At 33.0% G+C, this 22,819-nt stretch overlaps 1 protein-coding gene across 2 annotated transcripts; it reads right to left on the minus strand.

Moving 5' to 3' along the window:
* Positions 336 to 4,929, minus strand: LOC109333511 (pentatricopeptide repeat-containing protein At1g09900-like). Of its 2 annotated transcripts, XM_019569032.1 has the most exons (3): positions 3,480 to 4,929; positions 1,731 to 3,191; positions 336 to 390 (listed from the first exon to the last, which is right to left on the minus strand). In XM_019569032.1, exons 1-2 carry the CDS (start codon positions 4,877 to 4,879, stop codon positions 2,081 to 2,083), a joined length of 2,511 nt encoding a protein of 836 aa, XP_019424577.1. In that variant the 5' UTR covers positions 4,880 to 4,929; the 3' UTR covers positions 336 to 390; positions 1,731 to 2,080. The 2 variants fall into 2 exon arrangements, with proteins under 2 accessions (XP_019424577.1, XP_019424576.1); XM_019569031.1 differs by having other exon boundaries at positions 1,731 to 4,929.

Below are 22,819 nucleotides of genomic sequence, written 5' to 3' on the forward strand. Positions count from 1 at the left end.
CAGCTCACTGCACAAGGCTCTCATTTAATAGGTATGGAGAAGGTAGATATATGCAACCCTACCCCGTAAGCGGGGAGGCTTTTTCTAAGATTTGAACCCGTGACGTCGTGGTCACTAAGCAAGAACCTTATCATTGCGCCAAGTTCACTCTCTTAATATTAAAAATGAAGATTGCAAAAAAATAAAAATAATCTTGCAATACAATAAAAATCCAAATTCATCCAGTACTTGACCAGTTTTTTTATTGACACTATGATTTCAACTTGAAGACTGGAAAGATGGATAATCATACCCTGTAATCATCTTGGCTGTTTTCTTCTTTTCCTCTTCTTTTTTATTCAAGTTTCTCAAACATCCCCCATTTTGCTCATTCTCCTTGTCTTCATAAATCTGAAATTTAGAAAACCAGAACCAAGCAAAATTATGATGCATAACTTTTACTTCTATTAAGATATACTTACTTTTTCATACAAAACATTCAATTTAATCTTAACAATTTTGTCAAGATACACAACAAATACAACATGAAAAGATCTTTTATCATTCAGATAATTCCAGTATCTGCGATCCATAGATGAAAGATTCCTATATATAGCATTCATGTCTCAATCAATTAAGAACAAACAAATGTAAACCATCTTTGAGACAATCGGAAAAAATGTTGGACATATTATCCTGTCTCACTGGCCAATTTTCAACATGTTAACAATTATAGAAACAACATGCAACTTCAGGTCGATAGAACCTCAACTTGTTGGCAAAGATAATGTTTCCAATACATTAATATCTGAAGATGATAGTTTATGTCAAACATTTAAAATCCAAACGATTGAAACTAGCAAAACTCTTCATAGTTTAGAGTTTAGACAGCTTTCAGTGAAAGGGCTTTTGTGGAGTGTTCCAAAAACAGAATTCTAACTTATTTTGATCCTAAAAAGCTACTTAAACTAAAGAAAGTCTAATGCTATGTATAGAATGGAAGGCTCATTAAGGAACATTATTACAAAGTGATTAGGTGCAAGTTGCTCTCACATCAGCACAGTTGTCAAATTAGAGTTGTAATGATGTTCCTTAATGAATCTTCCATTTTAATGTTCCTTAATGAATCTTCCATTTTAATGTTCCTTAATGATACACATATAAGAAAACAAGAAGCATATATGTAACCAAAGTTGTAATAATTTCCTAATGATATGCATAATATGTAACCAAAGTTTGTAATGATGGAATTTCCTAACTACGAGAACGAAAAACATGTACTTTTGTAGTTTCTTGACTTGAGAAAGATAGTCAAGAGCAGCACTTGTCAGTTTTGTTAAAATAGCTAACATGTTAAAGCATTGTTAACAAGAAATCCATTTTGTCCTTCTCTCCCACAGTTATCTCTGAACTTTCTCTTATTTATATAGGTGGAGTCAGTTAATGACTTGATGCTCCATAACACTGCATATTAGAGAAACTCACATTTGACTGTATAAATTCCCTCATCACCTTTTTTGTTAGCTTTTCACTGCAACTCGAATTCTATATGCAGAAAACTGACTTTTTTTTGGTTGTTCATTAGTTTCTCGGCTAAAAATTTTCTCCACCAAAAACTCCATTAAGAGGCAACCCAAAACTTACAAGGTTTCTCATTTGATTTACAGTGACTAAACATCAAGTTCCATGCTAGTATTTTTCTATCAAACACAAATAACAAGATCATTGAAATCAACAATTTTTGTATGTACCTGTGCTTCAACATCCACTACATTTCAGACTGATAATATCCTCAAAACTTCAATCACAAAAGCAAACCATGCTTCCTGTGCAGACCTCTACAAGGATAGCTGCTATTATCCTTCATGGAGAAATACGCATAAAAGAACTCCATGCTTGTAGTAATGAACAATGACAGTCACCTCAAAAAGAAGGTAAACAATCCTCCCTCGGTTTCCAAAAGACCTATAATGTTTCTGTACCCACTCATTTCATGTACTACTGAAGTAGCTGGTGAGCACTACTCTTATTGTTTTCATGTATCATGATTACACAAAACCTTGGCAGATTTCAAGGATTAAAAGGTTGAAACATACCAAGTTCACAGAGCAACAAATTGACTTTCAATCAACTCTAGGCTATTCTCATTCTCTATTTGATGAGGTTTATTTCTTGAAAAATAGTCAAATGTAATGTACATCAGAAAATCCAAAAAAAGGCTCTTTTCATATGTTCCTCTGACAGTCACAAGTTCGACATCAGTCTGGGTCAAACGGTAAGCTTGGTCCAGTATTCTATAAGATATTTCATCAAAGTCAAAGGAGATCTCCCGAAACTTTTGACCCCACAGTAAGGCCTTCTCTGGCATCCCCTGCTTGCAGATCTGTGACAACAATATATTGGTTGTAGTCACATTTGGAATAAAACCCATCTTAAGTAATTTTGCAGTAAGAATCATAGCACGATCCAGTATATCGTTACAAATACCACTCATCATAGTGTTGTATGTCACTGTGTCTGGAACAATACCGGCAGAAACAAGCTCATCCAAAATGATAACTGCTCGATTCATTTTTCGAATACTGCAATAACCATGCATGCGTGTATTATAAGTTGTGATATCTGGGTCAAACCCACATGTGTACATTTTATTAACAACTTGATCTGCACTAACCATGTCAAACGCCTTACAGTATCCTCCAACTAATATGTTAAATGTGAAGATATCTGGCATCAACCCAATCCGGTGCATGTTAAGAAATGTATCAACTGCAGACTTCATTTTTCCCTGTCTACAAAACCCATCAATGAGGATATTGAAGGTGAAGGTGTCGGGAAGAAGACCTTTTAGCCTCATCTCTTTCTCCAACTTCAATGCTTCAGTCATCATACCAGAGTTGCAAAACCCATGAATCAAAGAATTGTATGCGAAATTATTAGGAATAAAACCTAAAGCTGTCATTTCTAAAAACACTTCATATGCCTCCTCAACCATACCTGCCTTTGAAAGTCCATCTATTAAGGCTGTAAAGGCAACAACATCCGGATATATTCCTCTTTCTTTCATTTCACTCCAGAGAAATTGTGCCCCGTCCAAATCATTGATCTTGAAGTATCCATCCAACAGCACAGTGTAAGCCACTTTGTTGACGGGAAATCCCTTCTCTGACATCCTACTCAAAAGTGCCATGGCTTCTTGCAACCTCCCTTTCCTACACAAACCCATAAGCAAAGAATTATATGTGGATGATGAAGGAGTGAAACCGCATTTAACCATAATTCGATAGGATTCAAAAGCTTTCTCTTCTAACCCTGCCCTGCTTTGGGCTCCGATTAATGAGTTAAAGGCAACCACACTAAGAGTGAGTCCCTTCTCAAGAACATCTTGTAATAATTTCATGGCTTCATCAAGTTTGCCAGCCCAACACAGCCATGATATTGTTACATCAAATGGTGAACAATCTTGAAAAAATCCAGTAACTATTAAATTTGTTAAAAACCTGTTCCAATCCTCTTTTCTTCCATATTTATACTGCCCCCCGACTATAATATTAAAAGTCACACAATCAGGAGAAACGCCTCTAGTCCTCATTTCTTCACAAAGCATGCTAGCATGACCGATCTCCCTTGCCTTGACATATCCATCCATCAGCGTATTGTAAATCATAGTATTTGGAGTGACACCCATTTCTTGAAGTCCATCAAAGAGCTTCTGGGCCTCTGTCATATTTCCTTCCCGGCACAGGGCATGCATAATGGTATTAAATGTGGAAATGCTTGGCTCACAACCACTTTTTATCATCAAATTTAGCCTTTCAAGTGCAACCGAAGTCTGTCCCTTATTGCAGTAGGCATGAATAAGACTGTTATATGTATAAACATCAGCACTGCACCGAAACTTTGGCATCAAATGCAATAAATTTTCTGCGATCACAAGCCCGTTTTGTCTACAAAACCAATAAATCATCATATTAAATGTGATTCTTGAAGGACGAGGCCCTTTACAAAGCATATCTTTAAACAACTTCCACACACTACCATAGGCACCAATCCTAAGCAACAAGCTTATAAGAATTGTTACTGCAGACAAACTTGGCCTAACTCCTACAACCCTCATTCTATGCAAAATATTTAATGCCTCAGAACTCATCCCAACATTCAAAAAACCTCTCATTAGGGTGTTCAAGACCGAAAAATCCGACTCATACTCGGAATGATTCTTCCACATTAACTCCACCAGCTCCTTGCTTCTACTAGCTCCAACTCTTCCAATAACCCAAGAAACCATATCTTGGGCATACAATTGAAGCTTCTGTGCTGCTAAAACATGTGCTGCAGTGCAACACAAATGAACAATCTCCCCAGAATCGTAGTTTTCACCTAATGCTAACTTGAAAAACGCAAATGCAGCTTCACGGGTCTCTAATAACTTCATAATCTTGACGAGAAAGAAAGGACAAAAACGTAATGAAAAGCCCTTTAAAACAAAATTCTGCTCATTCTTTATGATATTGGATAATCCTACCACAACTATTCTACGTTCCCTTGGGTTGATTATGGAAAAAGGTTTGAAATTTGAGTACCCAAAAGGGAGAAACTGAGAAAGATAGTAAGACCCAGAAGAGGGTGAAGAAGAAGAAGAAGTGTGGGAGTGAGTGAAACGAAGGTGTAAGGAGTGAGAGAGAGTAATGAAAGAGAGAGAATTGAAAGAATGGTTTCTTAAAAGAAAGGAAAGAGGAAAGGTGACATGAAACTTAGCTGACATTCGGAGGTGTCGTAGAATGATCCTCCGACAGCGGCGGCGGCAGTGGTCGTCGGAGACTTGGAGGTTTGGTTTTGTCAGGTGGGGATGGAGATTGGACTTTGTGTTGGAGTCTAAGCTGCCAGTGGAATGCAGCATTACTCATGGGCCTAGTCTTGGGCCTCTGGAGGACCACACAAATTTTTGGTAAAAGCTTCAGAAGTGGTGATGACGAATTTATATATTTTATATCATTCACATATACCCAACACATTACCACCCATAGGAATTTAAATATAAATTAATATAGTTAGTGGTACTTGATTAGTTTGAAATAGAAAGATAGAGTAATTTTAATATAGATGATTTATGTTCTGTAATGACAAGGTGAGGAACAAAAATTATCTATCAAAAAAACTTTGTCAAAGTCCTATCAACCGTATTAGGTTAAGCACAGAAAAGTAGGATAGAATTTGTCAAATTCCTGTCAGTAATATTTGGTCATGTTTATCAAAACCTTATTGGTAGTATCACTTTCATTAAATTTTTAATATCATACAATTAAAAAGCACCATATCTTTTATACAATTTTTTTTTTTACTTTCTTTCCTCTCGTTTTTTTCGTCAACAAAAGTGAGCATTAGAAATAGATTACAGGTGCTGCATAATTACGTATGCATGGTTCACATGTAATTTGTATTTTTCTTATTATATTTGTAATAATAAAGCATAGCATATCTAGAAGAAAAAAACTGCATACAGTCCAGATCAGAAAAGATACAAAGTAAGAAGGATCTTTTTAGAAGTAGTGCTAAACTACAAAGTACCTGATGGAACCCTACTCACAAGTAGTGCTAAACTTCAAAGTACCTGATGGAACCCTACTCACAAGTAGTGCTTCACAAAAGATGTGTAAGAAGATTTTTTTTGATGAGAGAGTGAGAATAGTATATTTATATCATTAAATATAATCATGAGCGATTAAAATATAAATATAAATTTATATGTTAATTTTTTAATGTGATATTAGAAATATTTAATCTCAATTACCTCTCACTTCTCTTACTCTCCTATGACAAAACCATATCACACTATATATATATATATTAGAGGAATTTCACAGGGGGAAAAGGAGAAGAAAAAGGCAAGATGAACTTTATTCAATCTTGCAACTGAAACTTACAGAGAGCATCTTTAAGGGTAAAGTTGTTAATTAACAAAACTAACCTATAAACTATAAATAGAAACCTTATAACTAACAAAGAAAAAGTGGGCTGAAGAAGAGCAAGCCCAAATAAAAAACAAAGAGATAATATTAGAAATTAAACTCATATGATATAGAAGAAAATATATTAAATTTTATTGATATTGAATGATTGATACATATTATATATTTATACAAAGATATTGCTTGGAGGATAAGCTAACTAATTTAACTAAGGCTTAACAAAGTAAAACACATTTATCACATGTGAAAATAAAATGTTTTGCTGAAATCCTTTCTTCTAGAAGAATAATGCAAAAGCTCATATCATGAGAAACAATGCCAATTGATGTGCCAAGGAACATGCCATATACGCACCAACTGATGCAGACCTGATGCGCCAACATGCGCCACTGATGCGCCAACACCAGATATTTGTCTCAGTCGGGAATTCACCTGATGCGCCAATGCATGTCTCGGTCATCACATAACTTGGTGCACCAAGGCCTGGAAACCTGACTCGGTCAGGATAATAATCTGGTGCACATGACTGAGGTAGTGACACAATCACGAAGTCCAACAACCTCGGTCAGAATCAAAAGCTGACTTGGCCATGACTTGAGCAATGCCACGGTCATGATGCCCAGCTGCCTCGGTCATTGCTTGTAACTTGACACGGTAAAAAATATATGTTGTTTGATGATGCACGGTCAGGCTAGACATTTGGCTAGGCCATTAGACACAGTTAGATTTGCACATGAAGGTCTTGGCTCAATCAATTTTCAATGCAAGTGATATGATCAAAGACATTAATACTTCATTATCCTCTCAAGCTGGAGAGTAGATGTTAGTAACTCCCAACTTGGAAAGTAAAAAGGAAAAGGATGATGGTTCTAATGCCTTGATGAGAAGATCAGCAGCTTGATCACTTGTTTTAATAGGGAGTAAGAGGAACAATTTTTGTTGTAAGTGTTGACGAACAACATGGCAATCTTTTTCAATATGCTTAGTCCTCTCATGAAAAACTGGATTAGCTACAATGTACCTAGCTGAATCATTGTCACAAAAAAGAAGAGATGTTTGTTTGAAAGAAATAGCAAAGTCACTAAGCAGATAGGTTAGCCACTTGATCTCACAAGAGGCAATGGCAAGAGCACGATACTCTGCCTCAGAGGAAGATCTAGAAACAGTGTTCTATTTCTTTGATTTCCTGGAAATCAAAGAGTTGCTTAAAACATACAAAAACCTTAGATTGATTTCCTGGTATCTGGGCATGTGGCTCAATCAGAGTCATTATACCCTTTTAGTTATAAAGTGGTTTGAGTAGGGTAAATGATCCATTGACCAGGAGAACCTTTAATATATCTAAGGACCCTTGTCATTGCCTTATAATGATTCATAGTAGGGTTGGCTATAAATTGGCTTAGTTGCTGAATGGCAAAGCTTAAATCAGGTCTTGTGTTTGTAAGATAAAGAAGTCTACCAATGATTTGTCTATATAATTCAGGTTCATGGTAAACATAACTATCATTTTGATGTAAGTGTGGATGTTTAGTCATAGGTGTAGGGACAGGTTTAGAAAGCAAAAAACCAGTATCAGATAATAAGTCTAAAGCATATTTTCTTTGGTTTAGAGTTATACCTTGGTCAGAGTAGATGACTTCGAGTCCAAGAAAATACCTTAGTGAGCCTAGATCCTTGATTCTGAATTTGTTGTCTAATTATTGTTTCACATTGGTAATCTCAATAATATCATTGCCAACAAGTATTAAATCATCAACATATATCAATAATATAGTAAACTTGGAATTATGATGATTAGTAAAGAAGGAATGATCATGGTTAGATTGTTTGTAACCCAATTGAATGAGGAAGGATGAGAGTTTTGCAAACCATTGTCTGCTAGCCTGTTTCAAATCATATAGAGATTTATTGAGTTTGCAAACTTGGTTAGGGATAAAACAAACAAACTACCCCTTGAGGCAGGGTCATATAGACTTCCTCATCAAGGTCCCTATGAAGAAAGGCATTGTTCACATCTAGTTGGTGTAAGGCCCAGCCTTGGGAAGCAACAATGGCAAGAAGGAGCCTAACAGTGGTGGGCTTCACCACTGGAGAAAATGTGTCAAAATAGTCCAAACCTTTAGTTTGTGTATAGCCTTTGGCTACTAATCTAGCTTTGTGTCTTTCTATACTACCATCAGAGTTGTACTTAAGTTTGTATACCCATTTGCAACCAATGATGTGTTTGTTTGGAGGAAGAGTCATGAGGGTCCATGTGTTGTTTTGTTCAAGGGCAAGAAGCTCATTTCTCATAGCCTGTATCCAGTCTGTAGATTTAATGGCTTGTTTATAGGTTTTTGGTTCATCATGTGTGATGATGGAGGTGGGTGGTAGGGATAGATTCATAAGATAAAACAGTGTGAAGGGGATGCTTGATAGAGGGATCAGGGGGGATATGTGAAGATATTAATAGTTTGCAATGAAAATCTCTTAAGTAAGTTGGAGGGTGTGACACCCTCTGAGATCTTCTGGTTGGAAGAGATGGTTGAGTAGGAGAGGATTGAGACGCATGTGTTTGGTTAAGGTCAAGAGGATTTGTAAGCTCTGGAATTATTGGTGATAGGTGAGGAGGATCTTGGTTGGGTGGACAAGCATAAAAGAAGGTAGGAAATAGGCTATCAGTAGTGTCTTGAATATTAGTGGAATCAAGTTCAGAAGAAGGTTGGTAGGGAAAAGTATTTTCATAAAAAACAACATTTCGAGAAACATATATCTATCTTGTTTTGAGGTCTACTAGGACAAACCCTTTGGTTCCATGTCTGTGACCAAGAAATAAAGTGAAAGTGCAAAGTGTCAAGGATTGCATTAGCAATGTTTTGCCTATGTTTTGATGAAGACAAAGAGCTAGTAAAAGCTTGAAGATGTCTCAACAATCAACATGCCTAGAACTCATTGATCATATCTAGACTAAGTTATATCAATAGAGTCATATTTCTAAGTAGTTTGGGATGTGTGGCTTAGTGAGTGAGTATAGGTGAGGTAAACCTATATGCAAGTCTCACAAGCCATTAATATTGTCATATCATATTCATGAGGCATATCATCTAATTTATTATATGTTCATGCATTAATCATACATGTTATATGTGCATATTAGGCATAATATAATTGCTAAAACATGTATATGAGTCAAGCATACATATAAGTAGTTTACCATTTAATCATGTATTAAAATACATTGGTTAATCGATTAACCCCAAGGCTTAATCGATTAACGTGACTATTTCCTGTTATAACTGTTTTCTGTTTTAACTGCATAACTGAAAATAACGCTTTGAATAATCAAATCTATTTTGTATAAATTCTGGTAAATTGCAGAAACGTGAAGGATTGAAAATCATTGTTAGAAACCATTAGAGAGCATTGCATTAAGAGAAAGATTAGATCATGCTAAGGCTTTAAGTTTCATATTCATATTGCATGTTCTTTGAAAAGCTTTCTTGCATCATTCTTGTGTTTCTTAAAATAAAAAGGAGATAGTTTTTTATGATTGTATATTTTCATAAACCTCATGCATGTACATTCATATTAGACTAGGAAGTCTTGTGAGTTTTTGCTTAGGTTTTAGTCTTTGATCTTTATTGTAAAATCCGAGTATTAAGTACTCATTCATAACTCAAAGCATTGTAATTCAAGGATTAGGAAAATCCTAGCTGCGGTTAGATAAGGTGTTCTTCACGAAGACTTGGAGGTCTTGGAATAAAGACCGATACCTTGGCTGGGGCCGAATCGCGGTAAGAAAGGTTTTCTTGGGAGGCGGTTTTGGGAAAGGTCAAACCAAGGGTAACGAAGTTCTTTGGGATCCAAGAAAAGAACGTTCGAGTCTTGTAATTGAATTGGTGTATGTAACGATACATTGTATTCTACAGTGAAGAAGGAAAATCTCTCGGATCAAGGACTGAATGTAGTTTTGCAGTGGACAGCAAAACGAACCAGGATAAAATCCTTGCGCAATCTTTTCTATCCCTTTCTCTTTTACATTTGAAGTTGTAATATTGCATGATATAACATGATAATTTGTATACTGGTCCTGTGTTATAACTAGTTTAATTATGTGTAAAAATATATTTTATATCATTGCGTGATTTCTCGTAACCTTCCTTGCAATAGAGTCGTGAAACAAGATTTTATGCATTCTGTTTTTACTGTGTTTAATTGATTATGAACAGTGCTTAATCGATTAACTGTGCATTTTTTCAGCAATTGTGCAAAAACCCAAAAAGTGGAACTTGAGCTCTGCCACACCTATTCAACCCCCCCCCCCTTCTAGGTGTATTCTGCCATTGATACCTAACATAAAGATCTTTTGGCTCTGTGATCCAATTTGGATCTGTTATTGGTTAAGGTGGATGCAAAGCCAAGACAACTAAGAACCTTAAGATGTTGCAGGTTAGGTAGCTTGTTGGTTAGGACTTTAAAAGGAGATTTCATGTCAAGAATATGACTTGGTAGTCTATTGATAAGGTATATGGCATGACTCACAACATATCCCCAAAAGCATTTTGGGAGAAAAGATTAAAAGAGTAATGATCTAACTACATTAAGTATATGCCTATGCTTTCTTTCCACAACAGAATTCTGTTGTGGAGTCTCAACACAAGAAGTTTGGTGAATGATATCTTCTTGCCCATAACAGTGTGGCATGTTGAATTCACTACCATTATCAGACCTAATAAATTTGATCCTTCTATTAACTGAACAAACACAAGTTTAGTGAATTCCTGGATGAGTTTTCTAGTTTCAGTTTTAGACATCATAAGGTAAATCCAAATGTGTCTTGTATGGTCATCAACAATGGTTAGGAAGTACTGGTGGCCATGAATGGAGGGTATACCAATAGGACCCCAAATGTCCATATGGACAATTTCAAAAGGGTGATTAGTGGTAAAATCACTTATAGGGAAGGGTAATATGGATTGTTTGGCTAAATGACAATAATTACAAATCCTTTTTGAGTCATATTTGATATAAGGGGTGTATGTATGCATATGTTCCAAAACAGCATGAGAGGGATGCCCTAATCTAAATTGGTAAAGTTGTTAACTAACAAAACTAACCTACAAACTATAAATAGAAACCTTGTAACTAACAAAGAGAAAGTGGGCTGAAGAAGAGCAAGCCCAAATAGAAAACAAAGAGATAATATTGGAAATTAAACTCATATGATATATGAGAAAATATATTGAATTTTATTGATATTGAATGATTAGTACATATTGTATATTTATACAAAGATATTGCTTGAAGGATAAGCTAACTAATTTAACTAACTTAACTAACTAAGGCTTAACAAACTAAAACACATTTATCACATGTGAAAATAAAATGCTCTACTGAAATCCTTTCTTCTAGAATAATGCAAAAGCTCATATCATGAGAAACAATGTCGATTGATGTGCTAAGGAAAAGGCCACATATGCACCAAATGATGTAGACTTGTGCGCCAACATGCGCCACTGATGCGCCAACACCAGATATTTGTCTCGGTCAGGAATTCACCTAATGCGCCAATGCATGTCTCGGTCAGCACCCAACTTGGTGCACCAAGGCCTGGAAACCTGACTCGGTCAAGATAATATTCTGGTGCACATGACCGAGGCAGTGACACTGTCATGATGTCCAGCCACCTCAATCAGAATCAAAAGCTGACTTGGCCATGACTTGAGCAATGCCACGGTCATGATGCCCAACTGCCTCGGTCATGGCTTGTAACTTGACACAGTAAAAAATATATGTTGTTTGATGATGCACGGTCGGGCTAGACATTTGGCTAGGCCATGAGACACAATCAGATTTGCACATGAAGGTCTTAGCTCAATCAATTGTCAATGCAAGTGATATGATCAAAGACATTAATACTTCATTAGATAAAAAGGCTAAAAGATAAAAGATGCTCAATGAGGCTAATAAGTAATCATAACAGAAAGAGGATGAAGAGTGATGAAGAGAAGCCATAGTTCCTTGAAGCTTAAGATAAAGAGAATGAGAAATTAACAAAATATATATATAGATTATTCCAATTAAAAGCTTGTAATTTTAAAGTATTGCACATGGCTCAGGTGTAAGGCTCTACAATTGATGTCCAAGTGACAAATGACTTACATGTCTGTAGCGAAAATCTGCCAAATTGTGTGCCCTGATGTAATATATTGGCCTTCTCTGTTTGTTTCTTTTTCTAAGAAAATTATTACAAGCAACAATTTCAAAGATGTTGAAATTAGTTATTTTCCATCTTTTTCTCCGTGCTTTTTTTAGGACAAATAATCACTGAGAATAAAAGCAAAAAAGAGGTAATAATACAAGGAAGCAAAATTATAACGAGGAAGATAATATAAACACCCTCCCTACCATAGAATAAATTCACTTAAAAGCACTTAAGCAATATGACATGGGCTCACGTATGATTGAGCTTTATTCCAAATGAATGGCTAATAATAAATTTGTAGATGAAGAATTGTCTGAAAATTTTGTCAAAAGTTCCCTTTCCAACTTAAATTCGTCCCCAAACATATACCAAACATGTCTAGGAGACCTATTTAATATGTCCCCCAATTTTCATCCCTCAAATATTTCCCTTGATAGAACTAGCTAGCTAGCAAATTTACAGAGCTTAGCTGTATTTTGAAAATTGCTGCTTCTTTTGGAGGAATTTTATTGGAATGGCATAAAAAGCTAAAAGATAATATCCTCTTCAATAACACAAACTAGTATTTTTAGGTAGTTCGATAAACAAAAAATTAAAAAGAATTTGTAACTTTCAAAAAGGGATATCATAGTATTCGAGAGCTATTTCAAATAACATTTATAAAATGAAATATAAGTGAACAAGATCCGACCCGACCCGTTGACTCGTCCCAACCCGATGACATAGAGACGGGTCTAACCCGTCCAAATAAATAAAAAATGACAAATTTGATTAAAAGGGACAGACCCGTCGTAAAAAAGGACGGGTGCATGCCCATGTCCGGGTCACGCAACCCGTCCCTTATAATCATATATCAAGAATAGTTGAATAAGATCTATCAATACTTGTTAAGTTCAGTCTACATAACTAAAATAACTACAATCTCATACAACATATATACATTACTTATCATATGATCTTTATTCCTTACTGTGAATACTCAATTTTATCCGGCAAAAAAAAACGTTCTTTAAAATTATTCAATAAAAAAATGAATGTGTTAAAGATTTGTTTTTATTAAGGTTTGATTATCAAATAAATTAAATATTCGAGAATATGTAATTTGAATCAAATCATATCAATTTGATTAAACTGTATACCTTGATAAAAAATAAATCTTTAGGGATTCAAAAAATAATAAATCAAAGATTGCATTATGGAAAACAAATCATATCAAATTGATTATATTGCAATATGAGTAAGGTAAGGATTACAATTGTATCAAAATAAATAAATTTGAGATTGAGTATTAAAATATCTTTTGCGAATTGTATAAGAATTAAAAAGATTATTTTCACACATCCTTAAGTAATGCAATTATATTAAGATGGTTTAGAATTGCTTAAATATTAAGATGATTTAGAATTGCGATTTGATTGCACATGCTTACAGATTTGAGAAAAAAAAATCTACATTTGTCATTTTGTCACTTTCCAACTCGGACTCGTCCCTATCTTATCTCGTCTTATTTTGGATCTTCTCTCACGCTTCCCATCCTAATTAGGGACGAGTTCAGGTTTAAAAATTGACACGATCAATATTTATGGACATGTGAGGGACATGCTTAATCCATCTCAACCCATCCACCATTCACCCCTAAAATGAAAGTACCTTTCAATAATTTCTTTACCAATTTTAGGCTTCAAAATATTAATGATTTACATAGTTAACCTAACTAAAACCTTATTATTTTTTGTGACATATAAATTATTTTTACATTTAGTTTTTTTGTAATGCGTACATTATTATTACATTTGATTATTAGATGAAAGTATAAATTATTTCCAAATTACATATTTTTAAAGAGTAAATTATACTGACACTCCAGAAGTTTTAGTGAAATTACACAAATTGTCCATCACTTTTAAACATATATAAATCACCCATAATTATATACGTATATTACATTAACTAACTTGTACGTAGGAGAGATGAATGTAATTTCTTAAACAAAAAACGGTGGCAAGTGTAATTAATTGAAACAAAATATGATGTATTGTGAAGACAAGTTCAAATAATATAACAATGATGTCTATTCATTATTTTTAGTTCGACAAAAACTGTATCAATAATTCTAATGATGTATTTAAATCACTCTTATACTATATTGTAACTAACCAAAATAATGAATAGACATTAACTTTTATACCATTTGGATTTGTTATCACAATATATTATACTTTGCTAAACTTATTTACATTTGTCACCATTTTTTGTTTAAGAAATTACACTTATATCTCCTACACAAGTAGTAAATATAATGTATATATATAATTATGGGTCAACTGTGTAGGTATAAAAAAGTATGAGTGGTTTGTCAATTCCACTAAAATTTAGGGGTTTCATTGTAGTTTATTTTGTTTTTAATGATACATAGTATCAACAATGCAATAATACTATATATGCAATTTTATTTTATTTTTAGAAAGAAAAAGATGTTGAAAAGGACAATTTTTTTGAAATGAAACAAATATAATACTGATTTATAATTATGAATGTATTTAATACTCCAATTACTAATTATTTGATTAATAAATAACTAAACACATATTGTGTGTATTGTTATTCATTTTTTGAAATTTTCAGTTAGTTAAAAAACAAATTTTACTGAACAATTCTAATTTAATAAGATACCTACACATTATAAACTTTCAGCTACCTTTTGACTAAAAACTCATAACTATATACTAGTTTCTTCTAACAAATCCAATAAGAATTGTAAGTTTTGAGTATGGAGGGATCGGAAAATCGAGTCCATGCGGAACAGTCTCTAAAGTTGAAGAATGTTTCTTCCCACGGTTGGACTTTGGGTGTTGATAGACAACATTTTAAAACCTAAAACATAGTATAAACAACAACTAAAAAACAAGCCTAAATTGTGTTAAGGTTTCATAGACTACATTATTACTTTTATCTACTAAAAAAGGAGGATACAACTGTGAAAAATATGAACAAGGATCATATCTATTAAATTCATGTTTTTACACTTGTTTTTAGTGGTAAAAGTGTAATTTTATTATAATTAAAAGAATAAAGATGTCATTGAAAATTGTATTTCCCTTTGTTTTTTGAAATATTTACCTCTCTATTAATAAAGAGTATCCTAACTCGAAAAAAATGAACCAACCTTTATTATCTTGATCCAAAAAAATATCCCACAGGCCCCAATAAAGGGAGAAGCATTGCTTACTGGCCACATTGATCAATAGCACACGCAAAGAGGAAGATGGGTTCTACTATTGTATATTTGCATGTCCCAAAGCATGAGATTTAAGAGGATTAATTAAGACTTAAAAAACTATGCATTTCCATTAATTTGTGTCCCAAATTACAACCGTCAATGTAACTAATGATTTCTTTTTTTTTTTGTATAATCAAGGGTATCTCTCACCATACGAGTAAAGAATTAATTCCTTTCGGGGTACGTGACTATTATTCTCAATAAATGTCACACAAGAATCAAACTCTTAAACTTTTGGTAAATGAATGATTTAAAGTCTCTAAGGAAATTATTGTGTGGGACTATACAAGAACGTAGAACATAATACATATTTGGATGCTTAATTAAGCACCTTCAAAACTTAGAAGATCTCACCAACAATATGGTGAAACTCACCAATAACAAGTTGGTTCTAATTCCTCTTAAATCTCTTCCTACAATCACTTCCTATTTTTCTATTGTCCTTGCTTTCATACCAGTTATACCACTATCACTTCCTAATTCCCATGCTCTAATGTTCTAGATTCTTGAATAGTTAGGTTTCAAAAAGCTCTCTTACTACAATCATAAAGTGGATCTCTGAAATTGTGCACCTTACCCATCTCGAAAGAACCAAGAAAAAAGAAGAAAAAGTGTCCTCGCTTTTATTGGGAAAGGAGTGAGTGGGGCTCCTCAATCCTTATAGCCACTTATAATGGTTGTTGTAATGTGTCATTCATGATGCAATTGCAAAAATCAAGTTGAGTTAACCCAAAAAGCTAATTCTGGTTCATTTAAAATAAAAATCGATTCCATTATTGGATGTATATGGAAGAGTGAAGAGTCACAAGTGAGACAGCACGTCTTGAACCAAAACTTTAATGCATTAGTTTCATGGGCCTTTCTTTCTTATAAATTCTTTCATTCCTCCTCACATATTCAATGTGAGACTTCACATTTGAATAAATCTAACAAAACTTTTAGGATTTGATGTGAATTTCTCAATATTTGTATAAATGGTTGAAGATGGGAACAATGGTGAAACCAACTGCGTGATGAGTCTTGTGAATGTAGTGGTAGGACGTTTGGGGAGGGTCCATTAAAGGAGACAAGCTTTCACATATCGTGATTTACACATGCTATTACTCTGGTTACTATGCAGTGCTTGCTTAATTACTTCAAAAGAGAGAGAAAAATGAGAACTAATTTGAACCACTCGACCTTATATGGGACCATCTATTTTGTGTAAATGGAGAGACCTTTAACTTTAACCCTTTCCTTTATGCCTTCACATTATCACATGTCTCTCAAACCTTTTCTTCGGCCATGTAATTGGCCTAACTAGTTGGGTGACCCAATCTACGGTTCTCTATACAAATTACTAATAGTCACTCTCCATCTATGCATAATGTATATTACTTATAGAGTAGTATGTTGCTTTTTTATTATTTTATTTTTGTTATCCACTTACGCTATCTTTGATTTAGAGGAGAAAATATGTTGAAAGAAGATAAAAAGAAAGAAGAGAAAGAAATAAGAAAGTGGGTTGATGGTAAAAGTTGTTTGATATGAAAGAAACATGAACAAAATTAAGAAAGAGAGAAAACATATATATTTATTAAATACATTTTTACCCCTTATAAATAATAACGAGTATATAATAAAGATAATAATATTATAGGAAATGCAAAAAACTATTTAGTCTAACATTTCTTCTCACTTTAGATGAAAAAACTAAAAGCTCTTGTATCCTATCATTTATATTTTCTTTCGGTCCATACTCTCTTTCATTTCTCTTTCTTTGCTTACTCTCTCCTACTAGAGGTGTCTTGATTAAGATAGCATTCCTTCAACTCTTTTTCTTGAGTCAGTCCCTTCCCCATTAATGGAGAAGACAATTATGTAGAAAACATTGAAAAACCAAAGACCAATGACGCTTATATCCTTTAATTTATATCAAGATTATATTTTTACTCTTAAAAATACAACTGAAAAATTGAACAGTCGTATCCAGTAATTGAGAGAAGTCTGCCTCTTTTTTCTTCTATTGTAAGCATTTCGTTAATTATGTTTCTTAATTTTCTGGTGAGAATAAATTATCTTCTCATACTAGAAGATAACTTATCACCTTAAATCTATTGATTGTTTAACATATATCTTATTTCACTTCTCTCTAGAAGTTTTTGTTAAAATAGTTGTGTATTCTATTTGCATATAATCAATTGACTATATGGTTAATTGATTATATGAGTGATTTTTTATTCGTTAATCGATTAATTGGTTAATTGTTAGTTAGACAATGTTGTATATAAAGGTGATTCCCTTATTTCTTGTAATTCAATAACGAGAGTATTATTCAATAGAGCTTTCTTTCTCTCATTATTCTTTCTTTAAGCTTGTTTAAGCTTTCTTTCTTAGCTTTATTGTTTATCAAGAAGATTCATCCATGACTTATACCAAAGTTTTTACATGGTATTAGAGTAATGTAATTATTTCTTCCGCTGTTTATCAATCAACCTTTCGTCCTCTCTTCTTGTGCATTCTTTGTTTACATCATGACAAAAGTTCTTAGTGAAGAACATATTCTAGAGATCAAAGAAGCTTTTGGCTTGTTTGATAAAGATGGAGATGAGTGCATTACTATGGACGAATTGGCCACTTGCAACTGGATCAAATGCTTCTAAATTTTCAGTGACAAATATTATGGAGGTAGATGGTCCTAATTATGCAGGAAATTTTGAGAGAGGTTTGAGTCTTGTTGGTCTTGGTGCTACCATAAGGAGGAGTCCAATCTATGTTGAAGGACAAAATTCTGAAATCTCATATTAAGCTGACAAAAAGATGCAACAAACACAATTGAAGCCTCAGAAGGCCGTACACGACATGAAAGATCGTCAAGGATGGATCAAAGAAAAATTCTTCTCCTCATTGCAATTATAGCGTGCATGGTAACTATGGGTATATTTTATTACAGTCTAGTGCAATGAGGTCCAGGGGAAAAGTTTTCTTGATGACAACCTCAAGGGGACTGCCTTAGAATTAGGATCGTTTTAGTTTAAAATTAAGTGATTTATAAATCAGAATTAGGTTTTGGTATTGATAGAGATTTTTAGTACAATTTTAGGATAGATTTGTGGGGAAAGATGAAAAAGATATGAAGATGGAGACACCACAAGCTCAAGAACTTGATGATTCAATGATATTCACCACAAGTAAGGACCCTTGAAAAGAATTTAGACGTCACACCGAGAGGGTGATGAGTCTTAGAACGCCACAAGAATAAGGATCTTGATAAGTTCGAATTAAGGAGCTTTGGCTCAACTTTAGGAATTCAATCCAATTTTTCTCAAAAAAACAAACTTAACTTTTATTAACGATGAATCAAATATAAATAGGAAATCTGTCTTGTCTAAAGATAAGACTAAATCCTAATTAAAATAAAATCCTATCTATCTTTGAATACTAAAATATAATATCTTATTTAATCATGAAAATAAATATGGTTGGGATTTTGGCTGAATTCCTTGAAGTATGACTTGGTCTTGAGTTGTTGAATGGTTGAAGATTTGGATTTGAATCAGCCTTGAAAATTCCTCTAATTAATTTGGCCGAATTTAATCATAGAATTTCCTTGCTTGAGTGGACTTGATCATCTTATCTTTATCTCTTAAGTATAGCCACAAGTTGGTTCTGAAATTGAAAGCCAAGTAGAGCCTTGACTTGTTCCAATTAGCCTCTTATTATCTCCGTAATTTGTGTCTTGCCTTACCCCAAGGAGTAACCATATGTTGATTATATCAATCTGATTTGGCCAAGGAAATTGAATAAATCTCTCTATCTATCTTTTAAGCCTTGTACTACATATTTGTACTTATGTTCTCTTGTGCTCTCACATCCTTCCTTTTTTCATGCCACCTTGTTTATGCTACACCACTTAGCCACTACTGGGCCAAATTACAAGGAAATAAATAATTTATCAATCCCTAAAATACATTAAATTAAATACTAAAATACTTGAATGAAAAATAAACATAAATCCTAAGACTACATGAGAATTAAATTCTCATTTATTAATAACAATGCAAATAAAATAAACCAAACTATGCTATGAATTCTTTTCAAAAACATGGTCTCCAAGGGGTTCTCCTAGTCGGATGATTTGTCTTCCAAAACTTATAGGTTGCCCCCTGGTTTACATCATTTCTAGTGATGAACAAATTTGACCAGTGCTCCAAGATATGATAAATGAGGTGGATGCAGATGAAAATGGAACCATTGAAGTTGTTAAATTTTTGGTTGCATTATATAGGTAATACTAGTTTTCCTTATGCTGCTAAAGAAAGCTTCACAAATTTCTACCGACATGATCGTGTAGTTCCGTGGTGGAAATTATGATATTGATTTTCTTACCACATCTACAGATGAGATTGTTTGATTTTTTCTTACCACACAAATTACATATTCTTTTCTTATTCTTTATCATTTACTCCCATCCAATTATCTCTTTTCTTTACTATCCTATTTCCTTTATCTCTCTCATTAAACACACAACATTATTAGAGTGTGCATTTTTCTTCATTGAAGCAACATATTAGAATCAAGATTAAGATCCATTTTTTCCTATCATCCATTATGATTGGCTTGGTTGGTTAAGCTTCTATCAAGATAGATGGTTAAGCTATGGATGAAGTTGCTTCTGTATATGGTGGTTAAGCGCCAGTATTGTTTCATATTCATATTTCAAGATTGAGGGATGAAGTTTTGCTAACCAGCAATATGATTTATTAGAATATATATTGTGTTGAGTACAATCATTTCAAGCTTGGAATGCATGATACATTCCAGCTTGCGGGGATACTAAAATAGTTGTGTATTTTGTTTTGTATGTCATGATTAAGTATATGGTTAATCAATTATATAGGTAATTATGTATTCGTTAATCGGTTAACAATATAGTTAATCGATTAACAAGTTAGTTAGTTAGGCAATGTTGTATATAAAAATTGTTTTCCTTTGATTGTAATTTAATAATGGGAGCATTATTCAATAGGATGTTCTTTCTCTTATTATTCTTTCTTTAAGTTTGTTTAAGATTTCTTTCTTATCTCTCTTGTTTATCAAGAAGATTCATCAATGGCTAATACCAAAACTTTAATAGTTTTCATTTTAAAATATATTATAAAAGAAAAATAAGATACATGTCAAACAATCAATGAATTTAAAGAGATAAATTATCTTCTAGTATGAGCAAATACTTTATTTTCTTTTGTGATACCTACACCTTATACTATAACCTAGCATTTTATTACTGTGAACACCCAATTTTGTCAGGTCCAAAAGATATTTTCAAAAAAAAATAACAAATAAAAATAAAATTAATATTTTTGGCTACTTTCTAATAAAAAATAGTATTCTTAAGTGTCCAAAAATAAATAAGTAAAAGTAAATTCGAATTTTAATTTGAATTTCAAAAATTGTGTCATAATCAGATTTTTAATGGTGAATTAAACATGATTTTATTTTCCCTTAACTCTCTCTACTCAGTTAATTTGGAGATTCTCTCCATTTCAACACATGTGTTAATTCAAAGGCTATAAATAGAATCACATATATTTTAATCAACCTACCTAGAAATCCAAAAAAATCCTCAATCATATCAATTCGTCTAGAAAATCCTCACCATCAATCATCTTCTTCTCTCAACGTTATCTTCCACACAATAACTCAAAAATCATTCATCCATAATCTCAAAAATCTCTCATACACAATAAATCCATATCATACCCATAAATTCACTCATCAATTTCTCATCCACCTTTCACTCTCCCACAATTCCATAAAAAATTCATCCAAAAAAAGTCTTTCATCCATCATATATTTCCAATAATCCTCACCAATTCTCTCAATCAAAAAAACACATTCATCAATCATTTTCCCCATAAACATCATCTTCCACGCACAAACAATCATCTTCACCCAGAAAACAATCCAAGAAAACCACAAAAGCAAAAAATAAAAAAGAAACCTTTCTTTTCTTTGAGATTCGTGCGGAACCTCTACAAATCTTTTTCTTTTTAGCATTCTTGGTTTTGGTTGGAGTAATTAGTTTACCATTGCTATATATTCTTTAACCAAACACAAATACTAATACTTGAAACAACCACACACTAGAAAAAACAACATTTCATGAAAACACCAAAATAACAAAAGATAGAAGAATCGTGGGCTGCATCCTAAGTCTGGTAATTTGTGCATAAACTCCCCATACAACTAGTGATTTGACTGGCCAGAATCCATGTGGATTACATTATTCCATTTCTTTTGGACTAGGCATAATAGGTATGCCATTTTCCTTACTTTATTTCTTCTTATTTCATTTATAATAATTTAATTTTTTTATTAGTCACATTAGTAATAATTATCGTTGTAATATTTGACTATAATTACAACAAATGTATATAACTCAGTTGGTAATTGATAATTGTAATATTAGCTTTGCTTTTATCATATTTCAACAATTTTAATATGAGATGTGGTATAGGACGTAAGGGCTATGTTTCATTCATATTTTTTGAAAATGTTCTAAATAAAAAATAAATTTGGAATTTCTAAATAAAAAATAAATTTGGAATTTCTAAATAAAAAATAAGTTTTAATATGTGATGTGGTATCAGACGTAAAGGCTATGCTTCGCTCATATTTTAAAATAAAATTTAAATTTTTTTAAGAAATAAAATTAACCCAACCAACAAACTTTTTCTACACAAAGAACTTCGTAGTCTTGATTACAAAAAAATGGATACGTAGGACAAAGATCACGTCTTGTCAGACATAATAATAAAATAAAGTATTTTTTGGTAAAAATATAATAATAATACAATTAACAATCCATGCAATGTAGTAAGAGTACCGTCCAAACAGTCAACTACGGTGCTAATACCTTCCTTAGTCTCTAATCGACTCCCGAACGTGGATATCAAAGTGTAAGGCCCAATGCGATTGGGTCAAAATATTTTTCTACATTTTCCATTGGAAAAATTGTACTAGCGACTCTAATGAGGTTATGCAGCAAAAAAGTGAGTCCGACAATTAGAGTTCAAATATTTGGATCCATATACTTATTGGTCAAAGTTTGTCATGCTCATTTGATTATCTGAAATGAAGTGGCTCTATTTGATTCTTTTATTTATATATATAATATATATTGAGCTAATCAAGTGAGAACAATTTTTATATAAAAATTGTGAAAATAATAGATTTGGACCTTACAAACAATCATAGATGATTAGAATTAAAAGTTAGTTATTGGTCACATGATAATTATGTGCATGTATATTTTAATCTTAACCGTTCAATCAAGATCTAGTGGTCCATACTAAGTGTTCTCATTTCCTCACAATAGCGCATTGTTCTCACGTTAATAGTTTCATATATATATATATATATATA

This window comes from Lupinus angustifolius, chromosome LG18 (assembly GCF_001865875.1).
Source record: "Lupinus angustifolius cultivar Tanjil chromosome LG18, LupAngTanjil_v1.0, whole genome shotgun sequence".
Lineage (NCBI taxonomy): Eukaryota > Viridiplantae > Streptophyta > Magnoliopsida > Fabales > Fabaceae > Lupinus > Lupinus angustifolius.

Coding starts and splice junctions, on each gene's coding strand:
- LOC109333511 (XM_019569031.1), bottom strand. CDS start 4,879: ATGCTGCATTCCACTGGCAGCTTAGACTCCAACACAAAGTCCAATCTC.